Source organism: Cricetulus griseus, chromosome 2 (assembly GCF_003668045.3).
Source record: "Cricetulus griseus strain 17A/GY chromosome 2, alternate assembly CriGri-PICRH-1.0, whole genome shotgun sequence".
NCBI classification, from domain to species: Eukaryota; Metazoa; Chordata; class Mammalia; order Rodentia; family Cricetidae; genus Cricetulus; species Cricetulus griseus.
This window is the reverse complement of record NC_048595.1, coordinates 28,193,229-28,215,807: the sequence shown is the minus strand read 5'-3', so window position 1 is coordinate 28,215,807 and position 22,579 is coordinate 28,193,229. Positions and strand designations below refer to the sequence as shown.

Sequence of the window (22,579 nt, the reverse complement as noted above, 5' to 3'; positions counted from 1 at the left end):
CAGGTGAAGAGCCTGATAACACCAGCAATGAAGCAAAGCAAAACAGAGCCCTTTGGCTGAGCTCTTAGCTTATATGAAAGGGATGACTTTTAGGATGTTTATTGTTGAGAGGGGTCACATGTGTGCCATGGCATATGTGTGGAGGTCAGAGGGCAATTTGTGGGAAACATTTCTTGGTGGCAGGTGTCTCTACCTACTACGGTGTTTCCCCCCTCCTTTCTTTCTTTTAGATAAGGTCTGGTGTTAAACTCGGAGATCCACCTGCCTCTGCCTCCTGAGTGCTGGGATTGAAGGCCTGGGCCACCAAGCCAGGCTCCACTAAGCTATCTTGTCAACGCTCTTTTAGTTTTTAAAGTTTTATTTTTAATTTTTATGTATGAATGCTTTGTTTATATGTCTGTCCACTGTGCTAGCCTGGTACCCTCAGGAGCCATAATAGAACGATTAGTCCATACAAGGCATACTTGACAATAGGCAGGATATCCTCAGAGCTGTGCTAACACTTGAAAGAGTTCAGACACTCAGAGACTTGCATGGCCACACAGATCAAGTGGGCCTTGAGCCATGGCTAGGAATTGGGTGGAAAGTAGGAGGAACTACAGAGGGAAATTTGCGCATAGGTTTGAATGAACTGGAAAGATAGTTTAGAAATGGCTAGGCAGCCAGCTGTGGATGAGATGACCAGGGTCATTGGAATGACATTTCCAGTGTTCTCTCCCAGTCTGCCTGCTTAGAGTCTTTATTGTTTTTCTGAATCTGCACTTGGGAGCTGTTAAAACAAATGCCATTCTTTTCCCTGTGTGGGAATCATTTACATATATTTAAATATTGTCCTCATGCCTTTAATCCCTTTGCTGAGGAGGTATGGCCTCAGCAAAGAAAACTAAGTCTAAGGCTAGCCTGGGCTACACAGCCAGATCCTGTGTCTCCACATTCCCTCCCCCCATAAAAAGTGTCTCCCATCTCTTTTCTGTGCTATCCCCTATGTTGAGGATAAACTTACACAAGTGCTATACTACTAACCGAGCTCCATTCCTCAGCCTTCTATCATTTCCGTTTATAGTTCTATCTCCATCTTAGCCAGAAATCAACATTCTTCCCAGACTCATATTGAAGTACATTTTGTTGTTTTAAAGTGAGATTTAAAAAAAGAAGAAAGCCCCCCTACCCTGCCCCCTCCTCCCTTTTTTTTTTTTTTTTTTTCCCAGATAGGGTTTATCTGTGGCTTTGGAGGCTGTCCTGGAACTCGCTTGCTCTTGTAGACCAGGCTGGTCTCGAAATCACAGAGATCTGCCTGCCTCTGCCTCCCGAGTGCCCTGCCAAGAAAGCCCCTTCACGACACAAATACAAAAATACTTTTAAAATTTGTTTTTATGTGTATGGGTATTTTGCTTGCATGTATGTCTGTGTACCACATGTGTGCAGTGCCTGTGGAGGCCAGAAGAGGGCACTAAGTCCCCTAGAACTAGAGATAAAGACTGCCAAGTAGATGCTGGGACTTGAACTCTGGTCCTCTGGAAGAGCAACCAATACTCTTAAATGCTGAGCCATCTCTCCAACCCCGAGAAACCCTTTAATATAATAGGAAGTAAAGTGAGATTCTAGGACAGGTTTTTGTTTGTTTGTTTGTTTTTGTGGTTTTTTTTTTTTTTTCTTTTTGCTTGTCCCCTTTTTTGAGATGAGGGTATCTTACATTAGGTCTAATCTCAAACTCTACAACCAAGGCTGGCCTTGAACTCCTCACCTTCTAGCCTTAGCCTCCTGAGTGCTTTGTGCCTGTGCATAATGTATGGTCTTCCTAGAGACAGTATAAAGGTTGATGTGTACGGACTGCTCCAAGATGAGTGCTCTCATGCAACACCTCATTCTTCTTCGGAGGCCCTTGAGAGGCTCTTCAGTTATCATTCCAGCCTTTGTAGGAAACCCAGACTCTAATGACTTACGTCACTTGGCTACAGTCTCAGTGTGGGAGGGAGAAGCAGGTGGATGGCAAGTCTGTGACTAACTAGCCTGGGCTACATAGTAAGAGCGTGTTTCATAAGACAAAAGGAAAACAAATGAAAAAGTCCACTCACTTGCCTGGCAGGTGATAGAGCCTGGACATGAATCTGGTTTACCCAAGTCCAAGACCCACAGCGGGACTCTCCTGAGCCTTCAGGGTACTGTGTGCTCATGATAGATAACCTTAGCCTGCCCTGGGGGGTCAGTCTACACCCTGGGGAGCAAAAAGGAACTTTCCTGCTCTCACAAGAGAATTAGGATAGAAGGCCATTGCTTGAGAAAAGCAGCCTCGAAGGAGTCTTTGGACAAATGCAATCCACTGGACTAGGCATCTGGGAAGCAGCCAAGTCATGGGAACAAAGCTAACTATAATGTCAGCATGGAATGTCAAACAGTGCAGTGACCTCATATCAGTGCACAAACAAAACACCCTTCAGTACAGAAATGCCTGAACACTGAGGGTTTTCTGTCTTCTTGGGTGACCACTACAATTGGGGAAGTTATGGATCCTTGGATGGCTGCCCTATTGGAGTGGCCATAAGTGTGATTTTGTTGTGTTGTGTTTTGTTTTCCTCAGCAGCAAGCATCGAAAGTCGAGCAGGTGTATTTTACCACTGCAGTACCAGTAGCCAGTAGCACAGGTATGTAATTCCATGTTAGCTTTAAAAGAAAGTTCTCTGGACTCTTTGTCCATGCTTCCATTTTTAAGATTTTTTTTGTTTGTTTTGTTTTGTTTTTTAATCGTGAGGCAGCCTTATTAAGTTGACATTCCATTGTTTACTGAGTAGCCCAGTGTTCTCATGGCAACCAGAAGCCGATGTGTTGCTGATGAAAATGTGGGCTCCATTCTTTACCTAGTCTGAGTGCTTTCCCGTTGATAGAGCTTGTAGGTGGTAGCAGGGGAAAAAGGTTAAATCACAGTTAATGCTAAAGAGGGCAGTTGTTAATTCACGGGCTCTTTTCTAATTACAGTCAGCAGCAGCAGCATCTGGGTCAGAGACCTAAGTAGAGCTGGAAGGTCCTTGCATTTCAGAGCTGTTTTCTTTTTATTTATTTATTTTTTCTTTTGTGGTACTGAGGCTTGAACCCAGAAGCTCATGCATGCCAGTCAAACTTTGTACCACTGGGCTATATCCCCCAGCCAGGCCTTCCATTTCAAACTTACTCTTTTTTTTTTTTTTTGTATTAAACCTAGAACCAGGCATGGTGGTACATGCCTGTCCTACCAGCACCGTGGGGCTAAGGCTGGAGGATTGAGAGAATTCAGCTCCAGGTTAGCCTGGGCTGTGTAGTGAATTCTAGGTCAGTCTAGTAAAGTCCTGCAGTGACAGGTGGACTAAATAATTAAGGGAGCGAAATAAGGGTAAAGGGAAAGAGAGATAAAAATTGGGACCTAGCTGGGTAAGTGGTGGCACATGTCGGGAGGCAGAAGCAGTCAGATCTTTGAGTTCCAGCACAGCCAGGGCTACACAGAGAAACCATTTCAAAAGACAAACAAAAACTTTGGGGCCCAAAGAGATTCCTTGACTTCCCCAAGATTGTAAGTGAACTTGTAGGCAAACTCTGTGAGAAACATTCCCACCCTGTGTCCTCCCACTGGACTTCAGCTCTGTTGTACGCAGAACCCGGCTAAGTACAGAGCCCATGTGTGCATACACGTGAAAGTGAACTGAGAGTAGACAAAGAGCCCATGTGTGCATGATACCCGTGAAAGCGAACTGGGAAAGGATACGAATGTGTGCACATAACATCAAACATGGCCCTAAGAAGCTGGGGTTCTGAGCAGGTCCTGTGCAGTGTGGTGAGGGCTGCAGAAGGCAAGCAGCAATGCTGTGCGCATGTGCCTGGTGCTCAATACTGGCTGCCACTGGTTGGTCATTTGCACAGCCTGCAGGGAACACCCCCTGGGGCAGGAGGAGAGCAGAGCGTCAGCTGGACCTTGAAAGATGAGAATAATTCTTCTGAAGAACAGCAGCTGCCCGCCAAAAGTAAGAGCCTAGAGAATGAAGAGGAGAAGAGAGGCATTTGCTATGGACTGCACAGACAGGCAGCAGAGAGAGACAGAGTGCATCTAGATTGTGTGGGTGTCTCTTCTAAGAAGGAAGCATCATAAAGGGCTACAGGAATACCTGACAGGCTTTTTCCCTGAGAAAGATCCTGGTCCAATTTAAAGCATAGCAAAACCCAAAGCATGGTGTCTTTCCCACCCATCACGCTTGTCTTCCCTAGCATTCAGCTCTCCTTAGTCCGTGTTTCCCCACCCATCTTGCCTCTACTCCTGGCCACTTGAAGAGCAGTCTCTCTCACCTCTCTCACAGGGAGCTCTGTCCAGCAGATTGGCCTCAGTGTTCCTGTGATCATCATCAAACAAGAGGAGGCCTGTCAGTGTCAGTGTGCGTGCCGGGACTCTGCGAAGGAGCGGGCGGCCAGCCGGAAAAAGGGCTGTTCTTCCCCACCCCCTCCAGAGCTGAACCCCCAGCCTCCTGATGGGCCCAACCTGCAGTTGCCACCCTAGACATTTCCCTCACCCGCCCCCCTCCTCCTCCGCTGGACCCTCTTCCTGTGAGCAAAGCAGACAGGCTGAGGCTCCTCAGCCCCTCTGAAATGTTAAGTGCCATGGATGTGTCAGAGTTCCTGTCCCTCCAGAGCCTGGACATCCCATCCAATCCAGTTCACAGTGAAGCACTACTGCAGGGGTAAAAGAGATGGGCCTGGCCAGCAGCTTCTCGAGGGAAGGGCCTGTGTGTGCCCCTACAGGAACAGGGTGAGCAGGAATTGTCAGGTGTGATGCTGCCTGCCATCATGGGGTCAGAAATTGGAAGGATGAAGAGATCTGCCATCACCTTTCAGACATATTTTCTTTACTCATATCCCAGGAACATCCATTTTAAGGAACTGATCTTTGGAGGAAAACAAAAACAAGAAAAGAAAAAGAAAAAAAAAAGCTAAGTTATAAGTGAACTGTCTGGCTGCACTGTATGTCACTTTTGCTTATTGTTATGTGAACTTGGAAATTAAGGTTACTGGTATGCATAAAAGTTCTAAATGAAAGGGTGTGGTTTCCATCAATTTGGTACTGCCCATCACTTGCACTGCGGTCACTGTGGATTGGGCAGGAGAGTTCAGTGTGCTGGGTGTTGCCCCTCCTTCTGTGTCTTTTTTAATCTGAGGCAATACCTGTCTGGAGGGCCAGACCACTGCTCAGTGGAAGCGGGTAGTGGCAAGGACAGGTGAGAGTTGTGAGCTAGACAGGGTGAGATTGTTTTGTTGGCGCTTTGTTTCTGTGGAGCTTGGAGTAGATGCAGAGGGGGTCAGTCCCGTATCCTGCTTAATCCCTGCGGGCAGCTTCAGGCCCCTTGGCCATAGTGATTTGTGGTTCTGCAGGACCTGAGGCAATTGTTGACAGCCCTGTTGATAATGTGCTAGAGCTGGCTCTAGCAAAGCCACAGTCTTTGCCTTCTTGGCTCTTTCCATTTCTCAGCACTTGTCAGGGCTGGAAGCTTGGAGTGCATTCCTCCTGAGGAAGCACCTGTTTTCTCCTAAAGTGAACACAAGGCTTATGGCCAGTGGCTGTCAGTCTGCCTATCTTTGATGGTGTTTGTTTCCTCAGCAGAAGGGCTGCTTCTCCAGAGAGAGTACAGATCTAAGGGAGTTGGATGAAGTAGCAGGTGGTACCCAGTTCTAGCCAGGCTTTTGGTTATTCCCTCCAATCTCCATCCTTCACATCTCTGGATTTTGCATATAGCCTTGTATAGTGCAAACAAGGATGTGATTTCTAAACAAAAAGGAAAAAAAAAAAACTAAACGATGATCTTCTACTCAGGGTAAAATAAGAAAATTCCCCTTCCACCAAAAAGCCTGAAGCTTGCAGTCAGTTACCTCGTTTGGAATGTTTCATTAAGTTGTGTTATAGGATTTTTTTTTTATTAGTGTATTGAATTATATTCATCTGCCGGCCTTTGGCTCCAGGTTACTGCCTCTTCAGATATGAGTACAATCCATAGGAGAATGGGAGTTGCTGTCCCTCGACATTGGTGCTTGGGAAGCTCCTTGGCTAGCTGGGCCCAGGGTCTACTGCAAGGAGCAAGGTCCAGTGCCCAAACAAGACAACAAGAGAGGTGTGTGGGCTGCCCTCCTGCTGTCTGGGCCTTCCCTCAGAGCTAGCTAGGATGGTATCCTTTTAGAAGGCCCTGTCTAAAGGCAAGAGGGTCGTGGCAGCAGTAATGGGGAAAAATGGGTGAAGGTACAAGCAGCTAGTCTCCCATTCCAGGAGTTGACCAGGAGTGCTAATTTCTTAATGACATTCTATGTACCCTCTCCCCATTAGGTTTGGGCAACTGTAGGCCTCAGCAGAAATCTGTAAAATAGGAAGAACCCTTTGTTAGCACAGCGGTTAGGCCCCCTTGAGGAACCAGCTGCTTGGATACAGGTTGTCTTTGGCTGTCTCTAGCACTTGCACCTACAGGAAGCTCTGCACTCAGGCCCTTGTTGTTTTCTTTTTAACCTCTGAGGAGAGCAGTGACTGGGACCCGAAGGTGACAACCTGGGAGCTGACATAGGAAACAGGAGCCCTGGGAGGATGTGTGGAAGGTTTTAATGGTTTATATATGGCTTCTTGGTTAGCTAGGGCTGTGCTCTTAATAGTCCCCTCCTGGGTCACTGGCTTTTCACTCACCACATTGAGGGATATGGAAGAAACTTGTAAGCAGCGTGGAGGCTGATGAATTTCCAGGTGAAGGAGTTAAGTATTTATTTTTGTGGGTGACTACAGAACACAAGAGACTTGCAGGTTGAAATAGCTTTTGGAAGTGGAGGAATGGGCTTAAAATCAGTGGCTGTGCAGGGCCAGGTGTGTTCCACAGGGTAGACAGACTTCCTGTCATGCTCTGCCAGCTCTCCTCTCATCCTCCTCCCAGAAGCCCAGCTTCTAATGCCAAGGACCTTCGAAAAGAGGGAGCCCCCTGGCTAAGCTAGAGCCAGAAAGACCCTTCATGGAGAGAGTGGCTTCTCAGGGGAATGAACTTAGGGTAAGGCTAAGAATGAATTCTGGCAGGTGGATTTAAGCCCTTTCTTCCTCCCATGGCAGCCTTCACCATTGTCACCCTGTAGATCATACTTGGGGTACCACTGGCATCTCCAGTTGAGCCCCTTCTAAGAGACTAGTCCACAACAGGAGTGGAGTGGAGCTGGTGGACTTAGGAGGTGGTCAGGTAACCTTGGTCCCACCAAACTGCCTTATAAATGGAGCCCTTCCCAGACTGGAAGGTGGCTCAGTCTCCTTGACAGGGTCTGGCCAACTTCATGGGGCAGCACTGGTTTGGTGACTGGAGTGGTGTCATTTATTGACTCTTACTCCGGTTTAGAAGATCATGGTACAATGCCAAGGAGGGGCCTTGAGATGCGGGGACTTCTAGGTAGAAGGCAAGGGGTTTCCCTTCCAGAGAGTCAGTACATGGGAAAAAGTAGTTTTCCCAGTCAAGGCAGTGGACTGGTGGGGTAATGGAGGTTGATGAGGTTTTCCTGAGGCTTTGTATGATGCTGAATGTGTCCAGAGGGACAAATTTGCAGAACCTCATATTGGTATATTAAAGAAATAATAAAATAAAAGCACTTTAGGTTACTTTATCTTTAACCCAATTGCTGCAATTTCTGTTGTGTATGTATATATATACATATATATACTTTCCACAAAGTTTTATTTTTTGCTCAGAATAAAAAGTTGAGGTGTGAAAAGAAAAGCACTTACTTTGGTGCAATATATGCGTAGCTTGACAGTCGTTATCCCATGTGGCCCTGGCCCGGCCTGTTTTTCCTGCTCAGTCAGCCCTGTGCTGAAGCTGTCCATAGGGAAACACTATCGTCCATCTATCTCAGCAGCTGTTCAGTCTATGCAAGCCTTCCCCGTGTGCCTGGGCGCCCCCTCAGGCCCTCCGAGGAACTGCTGCAGCTGTTTTCTTCTGACTGTTGAGCCCCTTTCTTCTACCACTTCTTGGTCCCTTACTATCTTTCTGCTCTTCACCATGACAAAATGACCTGGGAGGGATAGACAGGTTGTTCCTAGGTAAAAAGCTGGCACCTTCTAGACTTTCATATTTGTAATCACATCCACTGAAGGTAAAACAGCTTCTCCGGTGTCAAAGTATTGATTTGTGGAACTGCACCACTATTGCTTATTTACAGCTTTTTTTTTTATACCCCCAATCAGAAATATGTTGGAAGAAAGGAATGGGCAATACAAGCCATTTCTGTACTGCTCTCTGCACCACCTGTGTTGGTTCAAAGCGGACTGCCAGGCTTCATCAAATCCAGTAATAAAGCCACTAATAATCTCCCTTACAGGCTCCCACCTAATCTTAAATGCCCAGCTGAAGACCAGAGGCATTTTAAATACACTTTAGCCAGAGCAAGATTTCCACAGATGCAGTTTGCAAGCGGTTCTGCTAAGAAACAGATAGGAAACTGTCCATCTCTATTTGAGGTAGAAGAGGTTCAGCCACAAAACCAGATGATACATATTTCTGATTGGTCAAGCTGGCCTGTTCCTGGCATATTCTTGGGGCAGAGATAAAAGGGTCTTGTTTCTTATGCCCCTGCCGTTGGGGGCGAGGGGTGGTCGATCATTAGCCTGGGCATTTCTCACTGTTACTTATGGTGGCAAGAGGGCTTCGCAGTCTGCACTGAAAATACAATTTATTGGATCTGTCAAGGCATATTGTAGTACAAGCTTTTTCTAGAAGTGGGTTTAAAAACCATGCACTGCTCCTTTGGTGGTGGCCTACTGGGCCAAAAAAGAAGTGCTAATGTCACATCACTTTCTCAACTCAATGCAGTTTCTACTTTTTTTACAGGAAATTTTTTCGTAAAACTTTTCTTCCACCAAAACCTAGGGTGTTTTTGCAATATCCTCATTGCCCTTGTGGTGCCAAGTCAGAGGCTCATCTGCCCTGGCCTCGTGTGTTCTCAGGCCTCCCAAGAGCTGTTTGATTCAACAGTCTTCATCTTTTGTTGTAATTTGGGGAAAATGTCATTGAGGTTGGAGTCCCAGGCAACTGTTCCCTAGTTCCAGTTTGGGGAAGGTAGCTGGAAACAGGCTTTTCTGGCTATCTGGTTCAGACCGGTCCAGAAGAAGCCACAAATTCTCTTTTCTAACACACACTAATCATTGGCCAGTGGTCTTGGTGACAAGTTTTTAAGACCCAAATAGTTTTATTTGGATTATGTAAAAGTATCAAATTTATTTTAAATGTAAAACATGGGAACAATGGACTTCCACTGAGCGATATGAAAACGTTACAGGTTCAGTACTTCCAAAGGAAGAAACTTCCAAACCCAAAAAAGAATAAATACGAATTTGTATTTTTGAAGAATGTGAAATAATGGTGTTTGCTTAATTGCTCATTTTGTATAAACTTAATATTGTACTTTAAAATATCTGCTATGAAGTGAAAATTTAACTTTTTGGAATTGAAAAAGCAATATTAAATACTAATGAAATCTTAATTAAATGCTTATTTAAATCTGGTAGTACATGTGGCATTACTTCCTGTCCCTGGTTGACATTCTCTCCCCACTCCCCACTGCCCAGTCATCAAGTCTTGGAGGGGGGACAGAAAGGAAAGATCGGTCATCAGGAGTCTGCAGGTTTCCTTTTAATCAAGACTCTGCTTAAGTGTTTTGTGGGGCAGAGAGCCCCCAAAGCATGAAATGAACATGTAATACCACCTGGAACCCCCAAAGCAGGCCAGACCACTCTGGCCAGCACTGCTGGCCTGCCGGAATCCGAGTCCTCAAGACTGGATATTCGTTGGCTACATTTCAAAACAGTACTGCCTTCAGCCAGGACAACGTGGGAGTGGACCCAGCTGCCAGTAGAGATGCCATCCCAGGCTGAGGGCCAAGTACCAGCAACTGCCACTGAAGACTGGCCCCTTTAGTGAAGGGAGTTGGTCAGAGTCCAGCCACCGGCCCTAGAAAGGGACAGAAGTCAGGGTGCCCGGATAGGAAATGGTCAAGGCTCCGCAGCTCCATCGCCAGCATCCTTTGGAAGGCCACCTCTGGCGGATACAGCTGGCTGGGGCGGCGCTCCGGACTTGGCTGAACCGTTCTAGTTGGAACAGAAAGGGGGGGGGGGTGTGATAAGCCTGGGAGGAAAGGCTCTAGGTTAGGCCCTGCAGGGACAAGGCCACTTGGCATCTCGACAATACCGTACTTTCTCCAAAACCTCACCCAGATCAAAGGAGGTTAAGTGTAGAGCGGTGGGGATGCTCTTGCAAACCCGCCTCCTCTGGGGCTGGGGTCGGGCTTTAGGCAGTGTAGACAGTGGGCAGACCCCACCTCCCCAGGCCCAGCCCGGAGTGGGCACTGACCCCGCCGCCAGCCGGCTCCGGACGCCGGCGGCCCAGCTGCCGCAGCATCTCCTCGCAGGCGGCGATGGTGTCCAGGAGCTGCCGCTGCCGCTGCTCCACGGCGTCCAGCAGCTGCTGGGCGCGCTCATCCCGGGGCGGCTGCGGGGGTGGCCTCCCGCCGAGCCCCAGCCCCGCCTTCCCACGGTCCACGCCGGCAGCCTCCCTGCCCAGGAGAAGAGACAGCGTCAGGGCTGGCGCTGGGCGGCGCGAGGTCGCGGCCCCGGCCCCCCGCCCCGCGGGCCCGCTCTCACCCCCGTGACCAGGCTGCGCCCGGGCCCCACTCCATCGCCGCCCGACCACCACCCCCACCCCCTGCCGGCCGCCCCCGCCCCGGCACCGCGCGAGGGCTCAGCCAAGCTGCGCCGCGCCCCGCCCCGTCCCCACCGGTCTCCTTCAAGTCGCCTGGGGGTCGCGGTCCCTTTAAGCTGCCCGACGCGGAGGCGGGGCCGAGCCTCGGGGGCAGGAAGTTCGGCGCGTGCGTCACTTCCTCCCGGAAGCGGGTCTGGGCGGATGTCTACTGCGCGTCCGTGTGCGGGGCTGAGGGCCGCGGTGGCGGCCGGCATGGGGCTGAGCGACGGGCCGGCGGGCTCTGGCCGCAGATGCCGCCTTCTGCGCCCGCCCGCGCCCGCTCCGGCGATGCCGGGGGCCCGGCTGTTGCGGCTCCCGGAGAGCGGGGCCGTGCAGGTCGCCAGCCCCGAGCGCTCCGGTTGGACCGAGGCGCTGCGGGCCGCCGTGGCCGAGCTGCGCGCCGGCGCCGTGTTGGCGGTCCCAACTGACACGCTGTAGGGTCTGGCCCGCTCGGCGAGCTGCTCGGCGGCCCTGGACTGCGTGTATCGCCTCAAGGGCCGCAGCGAGGCCAAGCCGCTGGCCGTGTGCCTGGGCCGCGTGGCCGACGTCTACAGGTGAGGCCGCCCCGACCCGGCCCCGCTGGGGGCGGCACCGCGGGAGGGGTTTCCGGTGACAGGCTTGGGAGACTGAGGCGCCGAGTGCGGGAGGGGCTTGTCCTGGCTCACCCAGGAATCCGGAACTGGAAGCGTGTTGGGAGCGCTTAACGCGTGCCAGGCTCCGCATCAGACAGCGCACCGGTGGGAAGGCTGAATTAGGCGAGCATGGCACACTGTTCTCTTGGGGCCCTTGTGATGGACGGAGGGGAGGCCCGCGGGAAGAGGGAATCGCCGGTAACAATTTAGAAGGAGTGGCTCCCGGGTGATAAAATAGTTGCAAGTTGTATTCACGGTGCCGCGGCGCTATGGTGATTGTCTTCCAGACAGGTGTGTGTGTGTGTGGACTTGTAAGTCCGGGGTACTTCTCTGGAGTTCTGCCTTGTGCCAAAGCTCCGGGGAAGAGGGAGAAGGGAGGCAGGCAGCTCTCGTTGTACACCCAAAGGACGCCTTTCCTACGTCTGCCTTCGGTTCAGGAAAGGTCCACCAGGGTGGTTTGGAGTGGATTTGTGTTCTTTTGCCACCAGGTACTGTGAGGTGAGAGTACCCAAGGAGCTCCTGGAGGACCTGTTGCCAGGACCAGTGACCCTGGTGATGCAGCGCTCCGAGGAGCTCAACAAAGACCTGAACCCCTTTACGCCTGTGAGTCGCATTCGGTTTTCCCTGTGATCTGAATCGGACTCCTTCAAGCCCTTGAAACCTTCCTCACACTTCCTTTTCCTCTTGCTTCACAGCTTGTTGGCATCCGGATTCCTAACCACGCCTTCATGCAGGACTTGGCCCAAATGTTTGGGGGACCACTTGCACTGACCAGTGCCAACCTCAGCTCCCAGACCAGTTCTTTGAGTGTTGAGGTGAGAATTGGCCCCGGCAGGCTAAACTGCTGTCTTCCCCAGAACCAGTAATGCTGACCCTGCCCTGGGATTACCTGGCAGAAATTTGGGCCTCTGGTGCAACAATGAGAAGGATACCCATTTGGTATGGTTTAGAGGAGGGCATCCAAATAAAAGAATCTTGGAAAGGAGCCGGTAGTACATACTTGTAAGGCCAAGGCAAGAAAATCTGCCCCCTCCCCCTATAGGGTTTTTCTTTGTAGTTTTGGGTGTCTGGAACTCACTCTGTAGACCAGGCTGATTTTGAACTCATAGAGATCTACCTGCCGCTGCTGGAATTAAAGGCATGCTCCACTGCCACCTGGCTTTTAAAGTTGCTTTTTGTTTGTTTGTTAATGATTTTTTTTTTTATGTGCTTTGGTGTTTTACGTGTATGTGTGAGAGTCTCAGATTGGAACTGCAAGTTAAAGACAGTTGTGAGCTGCCTTGTGGGTGCTGGGAATTGGACCGTGGTCCTCTGGTAGAGCAGCCAGTGCTCTTAACTGCTAAGCCATTTCTCCAGCCCCCAGAAACTTTTTTTTTTTTTTTAAAGAGTTGGAAAGTTTTATCTTGAGAGGCCAGGGAAGAACAGGTGTGTTCTTTGTATCTGTAATAATAGATTTAAAAAAAGATGCTGGGATAGTGGCTCACACCTTTAATCTCAGCATTTGGGATGCAGAGGCAGCCCAGTCTCTTGAGTTCAAGGCAAGCCTGGTCTACAGAGCAAGTTATAGAACTTCTTAGAGAGACCCTGCCTCAAAACAAAACAAAAATAGAAAAGATTACCAGAAGTAAAGACAGCCTTGTGAGAGGAGCAATTGTCAGACTTGACAGCAGTGCTGAGAACTTGGGGCTCTGAAACATTAGTTCACTTCTCTGTCATATACCATTAAATGAGTCCCAACTTTTTGCCAGCTTGCGCTCACTCTCTCTCTCTCTCTCTCTCTCTCTCTCTCTCTCTCTCTCTCTCTGTGTGTGTGTGTGTGTGTGTGTGTGTGTGTGTGTGTGTGTGTGTGTGTGTGTACGTGCATGTTTGAGATAGGATCTTTTATGTAGCCCTGAATTTCTTATATAAAGCAGGCTGGTTTTGAACTGACTCTGCTTCCTGAGTGCTGGAATTAAAGGCTTAGGGCAGGGTCTTAACAGCTATAGCTCAAGCTGCCCTTGAACTTGGGATCCTCAGGCCTCTCCATTTTTGGATCTATACCACTGCACCTGGCCTCACCTAGTTTTTGACTCCTAACCATATTGTCTTATCTCTGCCTGCCAGATAGGCCTGAGACAAGATCATCCTGTCTTGGCTATATGGTTTAGAACAAATGAGCATAAAGAAACTTTGCTCTCTGTTCCTACAACATTTCAGTTAGGTGCAGTTAAGTGATGGGGGCCTTGGAAATCCAGTATCAGCTTTATTTGTTCTTGGTAGCCGTATAGGTATGGAGCCGGGTGGGGGAGTTACCGGAGGAGGGGTAAGTTCTTACCTTGTCAACAACCCTGGGCCAGCACAGTCATTGGCATTTATGATTTTCTTATCTCCAAGACCCTGACCTAACTGCATTGGTGACTCTTCACTGGGGGGGGCAGAAAGACTCTGGCTCATTTAACACTGCAGCCTTCTGCTCACGGCCCAAGGACTAAGTGCTGGTGGTGTGTTTTTGCAGAGCCCACCCTGTTTTCTTCTCTGTGCTCTGAGCTTGACTTCCATTGAGGTCTAGGATCTGGTTCCTAGAGCTAGAAAGACCCTTAGTGGTTTTCTTGTCTGGCCGTCTCACTTTAGGAACCTAGATGAAGTAATTTTATGCATCACACAGACATGATGGAGAGTCCAGGGTTAAAGCCCACATCTCAGGGCTCATACCCATTGTGCCGCTTATTGGACCTAGGCCTCCATAGCGCCTGTAGTATTTTAGGTTCCTTTTGGTACATTAAGATTTTCTTTATGAAAGGTATAACTTGGAAATGCATGCACCTAAGGGGGCTGCAGACTTGGTGTTAATTGTGCCCTTGAGATAGCTGAGCATAGCTAAGGTTTCTCCTCTGATTAGAGGAAGATGCCTGGATTTAAATGTGAGTCATGTATGCAGAGTGACAGTATGGTCATGCCCCTTTCCCTCTTTTCAGGAGTTTCAAGACCTCTGGCCTCATTTGTCCCTGGTCATTGATGGTGGACCGATTGGGGATAGTCAGAGCCCTGAGTGCCGCCTCGGCTCTACTGTGGTTGACTTATCTGTGCCTGGAAAGTTTACCATTATTCGCCCAGGCTGGTGAGTCTCTTTCCTTTGCCATTGGAATATGAAGGAGGTTGGAGAAAGAGTAGCTTTAACTACAGAGTTCATCTCCGTCTTGCATTGGTTGGGGGTCACTGAGGGCCCCCATAGGAGGTGGTGAGTGGGATGGGACTAAATTTGCTGGCATGGCTGGCTTTTTAGTATTCATCAAATTTGATGAATAGAGCATGGGACAGTAACTTTAGTGGTTACTCTTCAGACTGGTGGGCTCAGTGCCCTGAGAAATAAGACTGTAACTGCCTTCTGTGTCTTCCTCAGTGCCCTGGAAAACACTACAGCCATCCTCCAACAGAAATACGGGCTGCTCCCTTCCCAGAGGTCATGTTCATGAAACTTGGGAAGACCCAAGGACCATGCTGGATACTATGTGTCTGCTCACTGGTTGGCAAGGCCTCATTGGCAGAGGCTCCTGGAGCTACACCTGTAGCCTGGCTTTTTAGGGAATCTCTCTCTCTCTCTCTCTGAACACTGTAGGCCAGAAGCTACAGGTTGAGCCTTGTAGATTCACATCTCAACCAAAAATTGAACAAAGGTAAGAACATTCTTAGAGCAACCTATTATTTTAAGGCCTGCCTTTTAAGTTAAAAGTAAATTGAGTAAAGTTAGAATGGATTAAGAGCTTGTTTCGGTGGACAGTGGCTCTTCATGTCAAGCCTGCTAGAAGCACTAGTGCAGTCTAAGAGTCTCAGGACCAATGCAGGAAAGTCCAGAAGCCCAACACAGATCTTTCCTGGCTATCAGAGTTCATTTTAGGGAAATTATCCTAGGGGGTCCCAAGTGAAATAAAACTGGAAAATAAAATCTTGACTGTTTTCAACCAGTGACTTCCTTATTTATTAGTAAAATAAATTATATGGTTCTGTGTGTAATTTGTTTAGCTTCCTTGTTTACTCAGAAGCCTTTGTTCAAACGTGTGTCAAATATTGTACAGAATTATTTGAGTATTTAAGCTATATTTTTATTATTAAAAAATGCTGCTACAAACAGTTGTAAATGGTTTATTTTTCTTTTGAACTATTTCCTTGGGGTAGCATTTCTAGGTCAAGGTGTGTATGTGCATTATGGCTATGGATGTAGATTAGCCTTGAGAAGATCTGAGCCAGGTTTCATTGAGGACGCCTGTCTCTTCCTGCTGGCCTTGCTGTGTCCAAGCTGTGTGTGCGTGAAATGCAATTAGGGCTGGGCAGGTCCAGCCCTGTTAACTAAGCTACAGGCTGGGTGGCCAGCTCTGCTCATCCCTCAGGTGGGGTTTAGTTGTCAGTAAATGGGCTGGCTGTCCTTGAAATGACCTATATTCTACCTCATCCTCGCCCATTTGCTTCCATTTCCTAGAGTTATGGCTCAGCCTTATCCTGTAAACCAGTACAGCGGTTTCCAGTTTTTCAAGTGTTATTTTGAGATTCTTGCTGAAAAATATTACATCGGTCTTAACTTTAACAAGGATCCTTGCAGTTAGCATTAGTTTGTTTATAAATAAGTACTGGCTGGTTAACTTCCCTCTAGAAATCTTACATAAACTATTTAAGCAAATCCATCTCCATTGTGCTAAAACTAGCCAGTCCAGCCATATGCTAATTTGTCATAGACTGACCTAGCGGTCAGCATTTATGAGGGCCACAAGAGGAATGGGTGCTGGCAATCACCGCTTCATATTTAATACAAATCATAGTAGCACTCAAAGTGGCCCTAGTGGTGGCCTCCCCAGCCTAGACAGCTGAAGGGAGAGTGGCCTGGTGTTCTCTGCAGCTGTATGTTCATCTGGGAAAGGCTCTGGAGCACAGAGGTATTTTCTTGGAGGAAAAATAGCTGAACTTCCAGGCCTGGGCATAGCTGCAAAGAAGAGCAAAACAGCCAAGGTGCATAGTTACACCAAAAGCAAGATATCCTGTAAGCTCGGAGAGGGAACTTTGACCAAATCCCCCAGCACCTGACAGTAAGGTGCCTAGTAATGAGTGGAGGCTCGGAGCAGTGCTTCCTGGTGGTGCGCACAGGAGTCTACTGGAAGGGCCTTAAACAAAGCCCCGTTATAGAAGTGTCAGATTGAGCAGGAAGGTGTGGGAAGGCGCCTGAGAAAATGCAGGCTGTCCAAAGGAAGTAAGGTGCATGCTAGCTCAGAACCCTGAGACCCTTTAAGCACAGTGGCTGACAACTCTCCTACACAACCTGCCACAGCTGAAAGCTAAAGGATGTGGAGCTACCCTGGGCTGTGTGCAGCCTCCTGCCAGCCACCTTCATCCAGCCTTGCTTCCCAGTCCCAGGGCCAGGCTCTGTTGTACATGAGCTAGCTGGCCCACACACCCACAAGCACCCAATTGCTACTTGGGAAGAGTGTGTGCCTGTATCCTCAGCTGAACCAGCGTGGAGACCAAAGGTTTGCGTGGTCACCCCTCACATCAGCCATTGCTCCTTTTCCTTGATGAAGTGCTCTGCCCAACGGCGGGTCAGCTCTAAGTACAGGCTGGGCTGGTGAGGCAGGTAGTCCAGATAGAGGCGAGTGGATGTCTTCTTGGGAACAGCCTTCTCGATCTGTGTGCCCTCATGCCACTCATTGAAAGAGGTGATGGAGACAATCTCCGGCCTCACAGTCAGGGCCGCCTGTAGGGCTGTCTCATAGTACTTGCCATTGACCCTGTTCCGAGTGTTGTGGTTGTTCCAGGGCCGGATGCTGGTGTCGATGTACCCAGGCCCCACGCTAGGAATGAACATCAGATTGTTGGTATCACAGAAGTTCTTCACAGCTTTCCAGTTCTGATGGGAGGAGCCAAAGGAGAAGCCATTGGAGGCAAAGTAGGTGTACATTCCATCGAATCCTGCTGCAAGGATCTCATGGGTGTGGCCCTCCTCCACCAGCAGCGCTATAAAGACCCCATCATAGGGAGTGTTGCGGATCGAGTGGGGCCCATTTTGTGTCAGGAGGTGGGCCCAGGCCTCAGGGGGTGTCAGATATGAGTCGTAGATATAAAAGAGTGGGAGGCTCTTGCCCATGCTGTTCCTATAACGGTAAAATGCACCATGGGAACCATACCTGAGGAGCAGGAGGGAGAGGCTTGAGTTGGTTGTGAGAAGCCAGCACAGCTGGAAGATCAGCCACAGGGGAGATCTTTTTCTGTGCTCACAGCAGTCTAGAATTCAGCAGGTTACATGTCGAGCTTACACTCCATGTATTCATCTGCCTCCCTTCCAGCCCTCCCTGACCTGTCTGTCATCCTCAATCCCTTCTCCCGAGCCAGGCCACCACGTCTTCACCTGCATTTCGGAAACAATATCCTAATTGGTGTCTAGACTTCCATTCCTGCCTTCCTATAGGATCTGACCTGTCTGTGGCCTGTCAGGACGCCCCTGGCCTTTTTACCAACCTTTATGTAACCTTGTCCCGTCGTAGCACACTCCATCTGCCAATTGTCTCTCTGCCTAGGATCTTACCCCTTTCCCCGGATCTTTGCAGAGCTAACTTATTATTTTATTATTTGAGACAGGGTCTCACTATGTAGCCTTGAGCTCAATAAGTAGACCAGGTTAGCCTTAAATTAAAGGTGTACACCAGCATGCCCAGCTAGAGGTGACTTATTTTAAAAAAACAATGTTGAAGCAGGGATGAGTGGTGGGTCTGGGAGGAGTTAGGGAAAGGAGTAGGAAGAGTAATATGATTTTTAAAATTAGTTTCAATATATTTTTTAAAAGAACTATTTGCTAGAGAGATGGCTCAGAAGTTAAAAACAATTGCTGCTCTTTTCGCAGACCTGAGTTCTATTCCCAGCACCTACATTAGGTAACATGTAACATGCCTGCAACTCCAGCTTCCTCTTCTGGCCTCCATGGGCACACATAGACATACATATACATATAAATAAAAAAATAAAATCTTTTAAAAACTGTTGGGGATTGAATCCAGGGCCTCAGGCATGATGTTACATGCATTTTTCCTAGCACTTGAGAGGCGAAGGACAGCAGACCAGGAGTTGAGGGTCACGCTCAGTTACATAAAGAGCTCAAGGCCAGCCTACACTATATGAGACTCTGTCTCAAAAACAACAGAATTCCAAGCTCACTCATTCCTTTTAGCTTAACAACCATATTTATACCTCAGTTCTGGGAGCTTCGGAGTCCACCATCAAAGTGCCTAACAAGTTTGGTTCTTGGTGAGAGCTCTCTCTCTGGCAGATGGCCACTAACTGGCTGTATGCTCACATGGAAAGCTAGAGTCAGCCTCTGGTGTCAGCACACAGGATAAGTCCTCTCAGAGAAGCACATATCACCTCCCATTCTAAAGTAATTCCTTGAGAGCTGGGACATAAGGGACATGCTCATGCTTAGCATGCAAAGGACCCTGGTTTGATCTTCAGAACCATAAAGCGGCGGTGGGGGGGGCCCCAAAACTAAATTTGTTGGACACATTCTTTTCGTTTTTTTTTTTTTCTTCGAGACAGGGTTTCTCTATATAGCTTTAGAGCCTATCCTGGCACTCGCTCTGGAGACCAGTCTGGCCTCGAACTCACAGAGATCCACCTGCCTCTGCCTCCTGAGTGCTGGAATTAAAGGCGTGTGCCACCAACGCCTGGTTTTGGGCACATTCTTAACACAAAACTTCCCTTTGCTTTTTGTTTATTTTTATTTTTTTCAGTACTACAGATTGCTGTGGTTTCTCACTTCTTGGTTGGGGAGCTCTGCTGCACCCCCAATCACTAAACTATAAGTCAGAAACCTCACTAACGATAATAGCTGTATGTGTGTGTACTGCATAGTTTTTCAGTGAATAGTACAAGCATGTATGAAGCACCTACATACTAAAACAAGACTCAATTAGGGCCGCAAAACTGGACCTGAAACTGCCAGACTCCAAGCCCAGTCCTGTCAACAACTGCTGGGAACACATGCATTCCACCCTTACATCGCCTGACCTGGCCTTCCCACCCTTTTATCCCTACTTCTATCTAGATTCCCATCTTACGTGTCAATGATGTACTTGATGTTGTCATGGACAGTGATGTCATCCCGGCCCTTGTATGGTTGGATGTGGAAGGCCACCTGCCACAAATAGAGGAGTTGCAGATCAGGTGAACAGTCAGGAGCACAACACATTTAGCTTAATACCCCCAACCATGGCTTGTAGGGAGGGGCTGAATTCAGGAAAGCATGGCAAGGATGGGCACAATGAAGGCTGGCACTGTCTTCAAGTCAAACATGAAGGGTGAAAGTTTGTCCATGTCCCACAACAGGGCATCCAGGAGTCATCATTCTGGGGTCACTGCAGGATGGTGCTAAGGTTTCTACTTCTTTTTATTGTTGTTGTTTTGTTTTCGTTTTTTGTTTTTCAAGACAGGGTTTCTCTGTATTGTTTTGGAGCCTGTCCTGGAACTCGCTTGGTAAACCAGGCTGGCCTCGAACTCACAGAGATCCACAGGTCTCTGCCTCTCGAGTGCTGGGATTAAAGGCGTGCACCACCAACGCCAGGCTAAGGTTTCTACTTCTATCAGCTCCAATCATGAACACCATGAGTCATGCCTACTCTGCCAATGGAAAATGTGCCAGTGGTGACCTCGGGAAGATGAGGGGGTTTCTCTTTCATTTTTCTTCCTTCAGCACAGATGTAGGAACTGACTTCCTCTATTGATGTGTTTGAGGAGAATGGCAGCACACATTTCCTTCCACTCGAAGGGGAACCTGCATATGGAGGCCAGTACTGTCCTCCACTGTGGAGTGGAGTCTACAATTGTATCTGCAGATCCATTTGGCTCTTGCCTACCCAGCATACAGGATCAAGGGTCTCCAATCTAACCTATATTCTTTAATAAAAGTGAAGGGACTGGAGTGATGGCTCAGCAGTTAAAAGCACTTGCTGCTCTTCCAAAGGACCTGGGTTCCCAGCACCCATGTCAAGTGGCTCACAACGAGGTCCATGAAAATCCAATGCCCGTGGCCTCTGCAGGCATCTGCATACATCTGTACATACCCCCACACAGATAAACAGGTGCATAAAAACTCTAAAATACAACTAATGTAAAAAGGTGATATTTATAGTCTTCCATTTGTTCCCTACTTAGTTTTCTCAAAATTAAAGATGGTAGCAGTTGACATGGCACTACACCCTCTCCCAATGCCCCACTTATGCTTGTCATCCTCAGCCACCCAGCACTGACTGTATGGCGGAAAAGGGCCATTCTCCAGAATGAGGACTTTTGTAACCTTTTGAACTCACCTGGATGTTGTGCTGATGGGCAGTGTCCAGAATGGCAGGTACCAGATCGTCTGAGGGCTCCCCATTATCATCAGCCATGCCAGGGGGGTACCAGGAAAGAACCAAGACTCCTAAACAATACAAAAGCCCCTTCAGTGGTACACAGTGTAGCCTCCTACCACAGCAGAGATTTTTCTCAGAAATCGTCTCCAACTGCAGGATTCCTGAAAACCTTGAGCCAGGACCCTGCTAGGTTCCTGGGAACAGACCTGGGACCTATAGCTTAGCGGGCCTCGGAGCTGTCCACACCAGCAGTGCTGAAGTTCTGCAGCAAGGCTGCAGGAGGGCATCATCAAGTAGCAGAAGGAAGGGTTACAGTGGCAATCAATGCCACATTCGCCTGGAAGCCACAACCCTGACTCTGGGGTCCTATCTGTGAAGAAAAGTCCTGTGAAGAAGTCCTATCTTCGTGCTTCCCACGGGAGAGAGCACTGGCGCTGACTGACTGTCTGTCTAGAAGGCAAGCCTGGGCAGAAAAGCCTGCATCTCAATTATCTTTGTGCATGTCCCATCCCTCTCCTTATGCGTTCATTCATTCATTCATTCATTCATTCATTCTTTTGGAGCTACCATCCCTCTATGTAACCTTGACTGGTTTCAAACTGGGAATCCTTCTGCCTCACCCTCCCAAGTGCTAGGATTATAGGATGCACCACTAAGCCCGGGTCCAGACCTTGCAGCTCTCCCTCAAACCATCTGAAGTATAACAAGATGTATCATTAAAAGCTAGACAAAATCTAAGCTAGGTGAGGACCACCCCAGTGTAATGCAGAACGTTCTCCAGGACCTCTAGCTGGGCACTTGATGAAAGCTCCTGTCATGTGTTGTGCCCACCCTCGGCCCTGCTAGATCAACCATATAGCTGTTGCACTCCCCTGCACCTGCTGTGAAAGTAGAGGGCTCCCCGGGCTCTCCTCTGAGCCCCAGACTTGAGGGGCCAGGTTCTCCACTCTCCCAAAACCTGGAAGTACAACATACTTAAAGCTACTCTTCTTACTTCCCCTACTCGGGATAGTTCTAACACACACACACACACACACACACACACACACACACACACACACACCAACTCTACTCTATGGAAGGTCCCTGGGGTTGTTGAGGGTAAGAAAGGCCCAGAAGGCACAGTGGGAAATTAGAAGTAAGGGGCATAGGGTGTAGTAGGCCCAGGATGAGAGTGAGAAGGAAGGGCTATGAGGTCAGGTTGGTGGGAGAGTGGGCCCTGTGGCGGGGCATCAAGAGCTGAGAGGTGCAGGAGGGAAGGGCGAGGCTGGGGGACAGACTGGCTAAAGGGACTCACCGATGGCGGCTTCTTTGAGCTGGGTCATGTGCTCTCGTAGCACATCGGGATCCCGTGAGCTGTAAGGCCCCAGCTCCGGGTAGAAGCTGGAGCCCAAGTCGTCTGGAGGGCTATGGCGGCCACGCGGGTAGCTGGCCGAGATCTTGGGGTCCCAGTGCGGCACCATGACATGGTCCCAGTGAACATAGTGGCCCTCGCGCCGGGGACTCCCGTACCACGAATAGTAGAAGGCATGCAGGTCGGAGTAGACGTGCAGGCTCTGCCGGGGCGCGGGATCAGCCTCTGCGGGGCCCAGCGAGGCGCGGGGGTCGGCGGTGCGCGGCGGCGGCGGGGGCGGCGGCGCGGCGGGGGCGGCCGGGCGCGGGCGGGCGCGGGATTCGCCTCCGGACGCCGCTCGAAGGGCGCTAGCTCCGGGCCGGGGCCCAGCGCCGGCAGCCCGTCCGGGGCCTTGAGCGTGCGCAGCCCCATGAGCGTGCCGAAGGCGAAGAGCAGCACCAGGAAGAGGGCGATGCAAGCACGGCGCCGCCTGCGGGCCAT

The 22,579-nt window shown here is 49.3% G+C and overlaps 4 protein-coding genes across 5 annotated transcripts in view; 2 read left to right on the top strand and 2 right to left on the bottom strand.

The window, feature by feature from the left end:
• The window catches only part of Mtf1 (metal regulatory transcription factor 1), a 50,699-nt gene extending 41,198 nt beyond the window's left edge, over nucleotides 1-9,501 (top strand). Inside the window, exons 11-12 of one of the 2 annotated variants that reach the window (XM_035439631.1) lie at nucleotides 2,582-2,642; nucleotides 4,320-9,501. In XM_035439631.1, coding sequence (XP_035295522.1) covers nucleotides 2,582-2,642; nucleotides 4,320-4,516 — 258 coding nt within the window. In that variant the 3' untranslated portion in view covers nucleotides 4,517-9,501. Of the gene's footprint in view, nucleotides 1-2,578; nucleotides 2,643-4,319 lie in introns of both variants that reach the window. The other variant, XM_035439630.1, reaches the window with a different exon arrangement.
• Nucleotides 9,502-9,628: 127 nt separating this feature from the next.
• On the bottom strand, nucleotides 9,629-10,705 carry LOC103163945 (uncharacterized protein C1orf122 homolog). The gene is made up of 3 exons (XM_027399230.2): nucleotides 10,658-10,705; nucleotides 10,368-10,569; nucleotides 9,629-10,105 (listed from the first exon to the last, which is right to left on the bottom strand). The coding sequence occupies exons 1-3, from the start codon at nucleotides 10,690-10,692 to the stop codon at nucleotides 10,010-10,012; spliced, it is 333 nt and encodes a 110-aa protein (XP_027255031.1). The 5' UTR covers nucleotides 10,693-10,705; the 3' UTR covers nucleotides 9,629-10,009.
• A 190-nt stretch (nucleotides 10,706-10,895) lies between these two features.
• Nucleotides 10,896-15,493, top strand: Mtf1 (metal regulatory transcription factor 1). Its single transcript, XM_027399229.2, is given in 5 exon segments — nucleotides 10,896-11,308; nucleotides 11,875-11,989; nucleotides 12,082-12,201; nucleotides 14,341-14,483; nucleotides 14,766-15,493. Coding segments are annotated over 5 exon segments (843 nt in total). The 5' UTR covers nucleotides 10,896-10,916; the 3' UTR covers nucleotides 14,839-15,493.
• Nucleotides 15,494-16,895: 1,402 nt separating this feature from the next.
• On the bottom strand, nucleotides 16,896-22,579 carry Maneal (mannosidase endo-alpha like). The gene is given in 5 exon segments (XM_027399228.2): nucleotides 16,896-17,532; nucleotides 19,456-19,532; nucleotides 20,704-20,813; nucleotides 22,043-22,402; nucleotides 22,405-22,579. Coding segments are annotated over 5 exon segments (1,359 nt in total).

Coding starts and splice junctions, on each gene's coding strand:
- LOC103163945 (XM_027399230.2), bottom strand. CDS start 10,692: ATGGAGTGGGGCCCGGGCGCAGCCTGGTCACGGGG. Junction 10,570..10,657: donor GGCGCAGCCTGGTCACGGGG/GTGAGAGCGGGC, acceptor TCTCCTGGGCAG/GGAGGCTGCCGGCGTGGACC. Junction 10,106..10,367: donor CGGAGCCGGCTGGCGGCGGG/GTCAGTGCCCAC, acceptor TGTTCCAACTAG/AACGGTTCAGCCAAGTCCGG.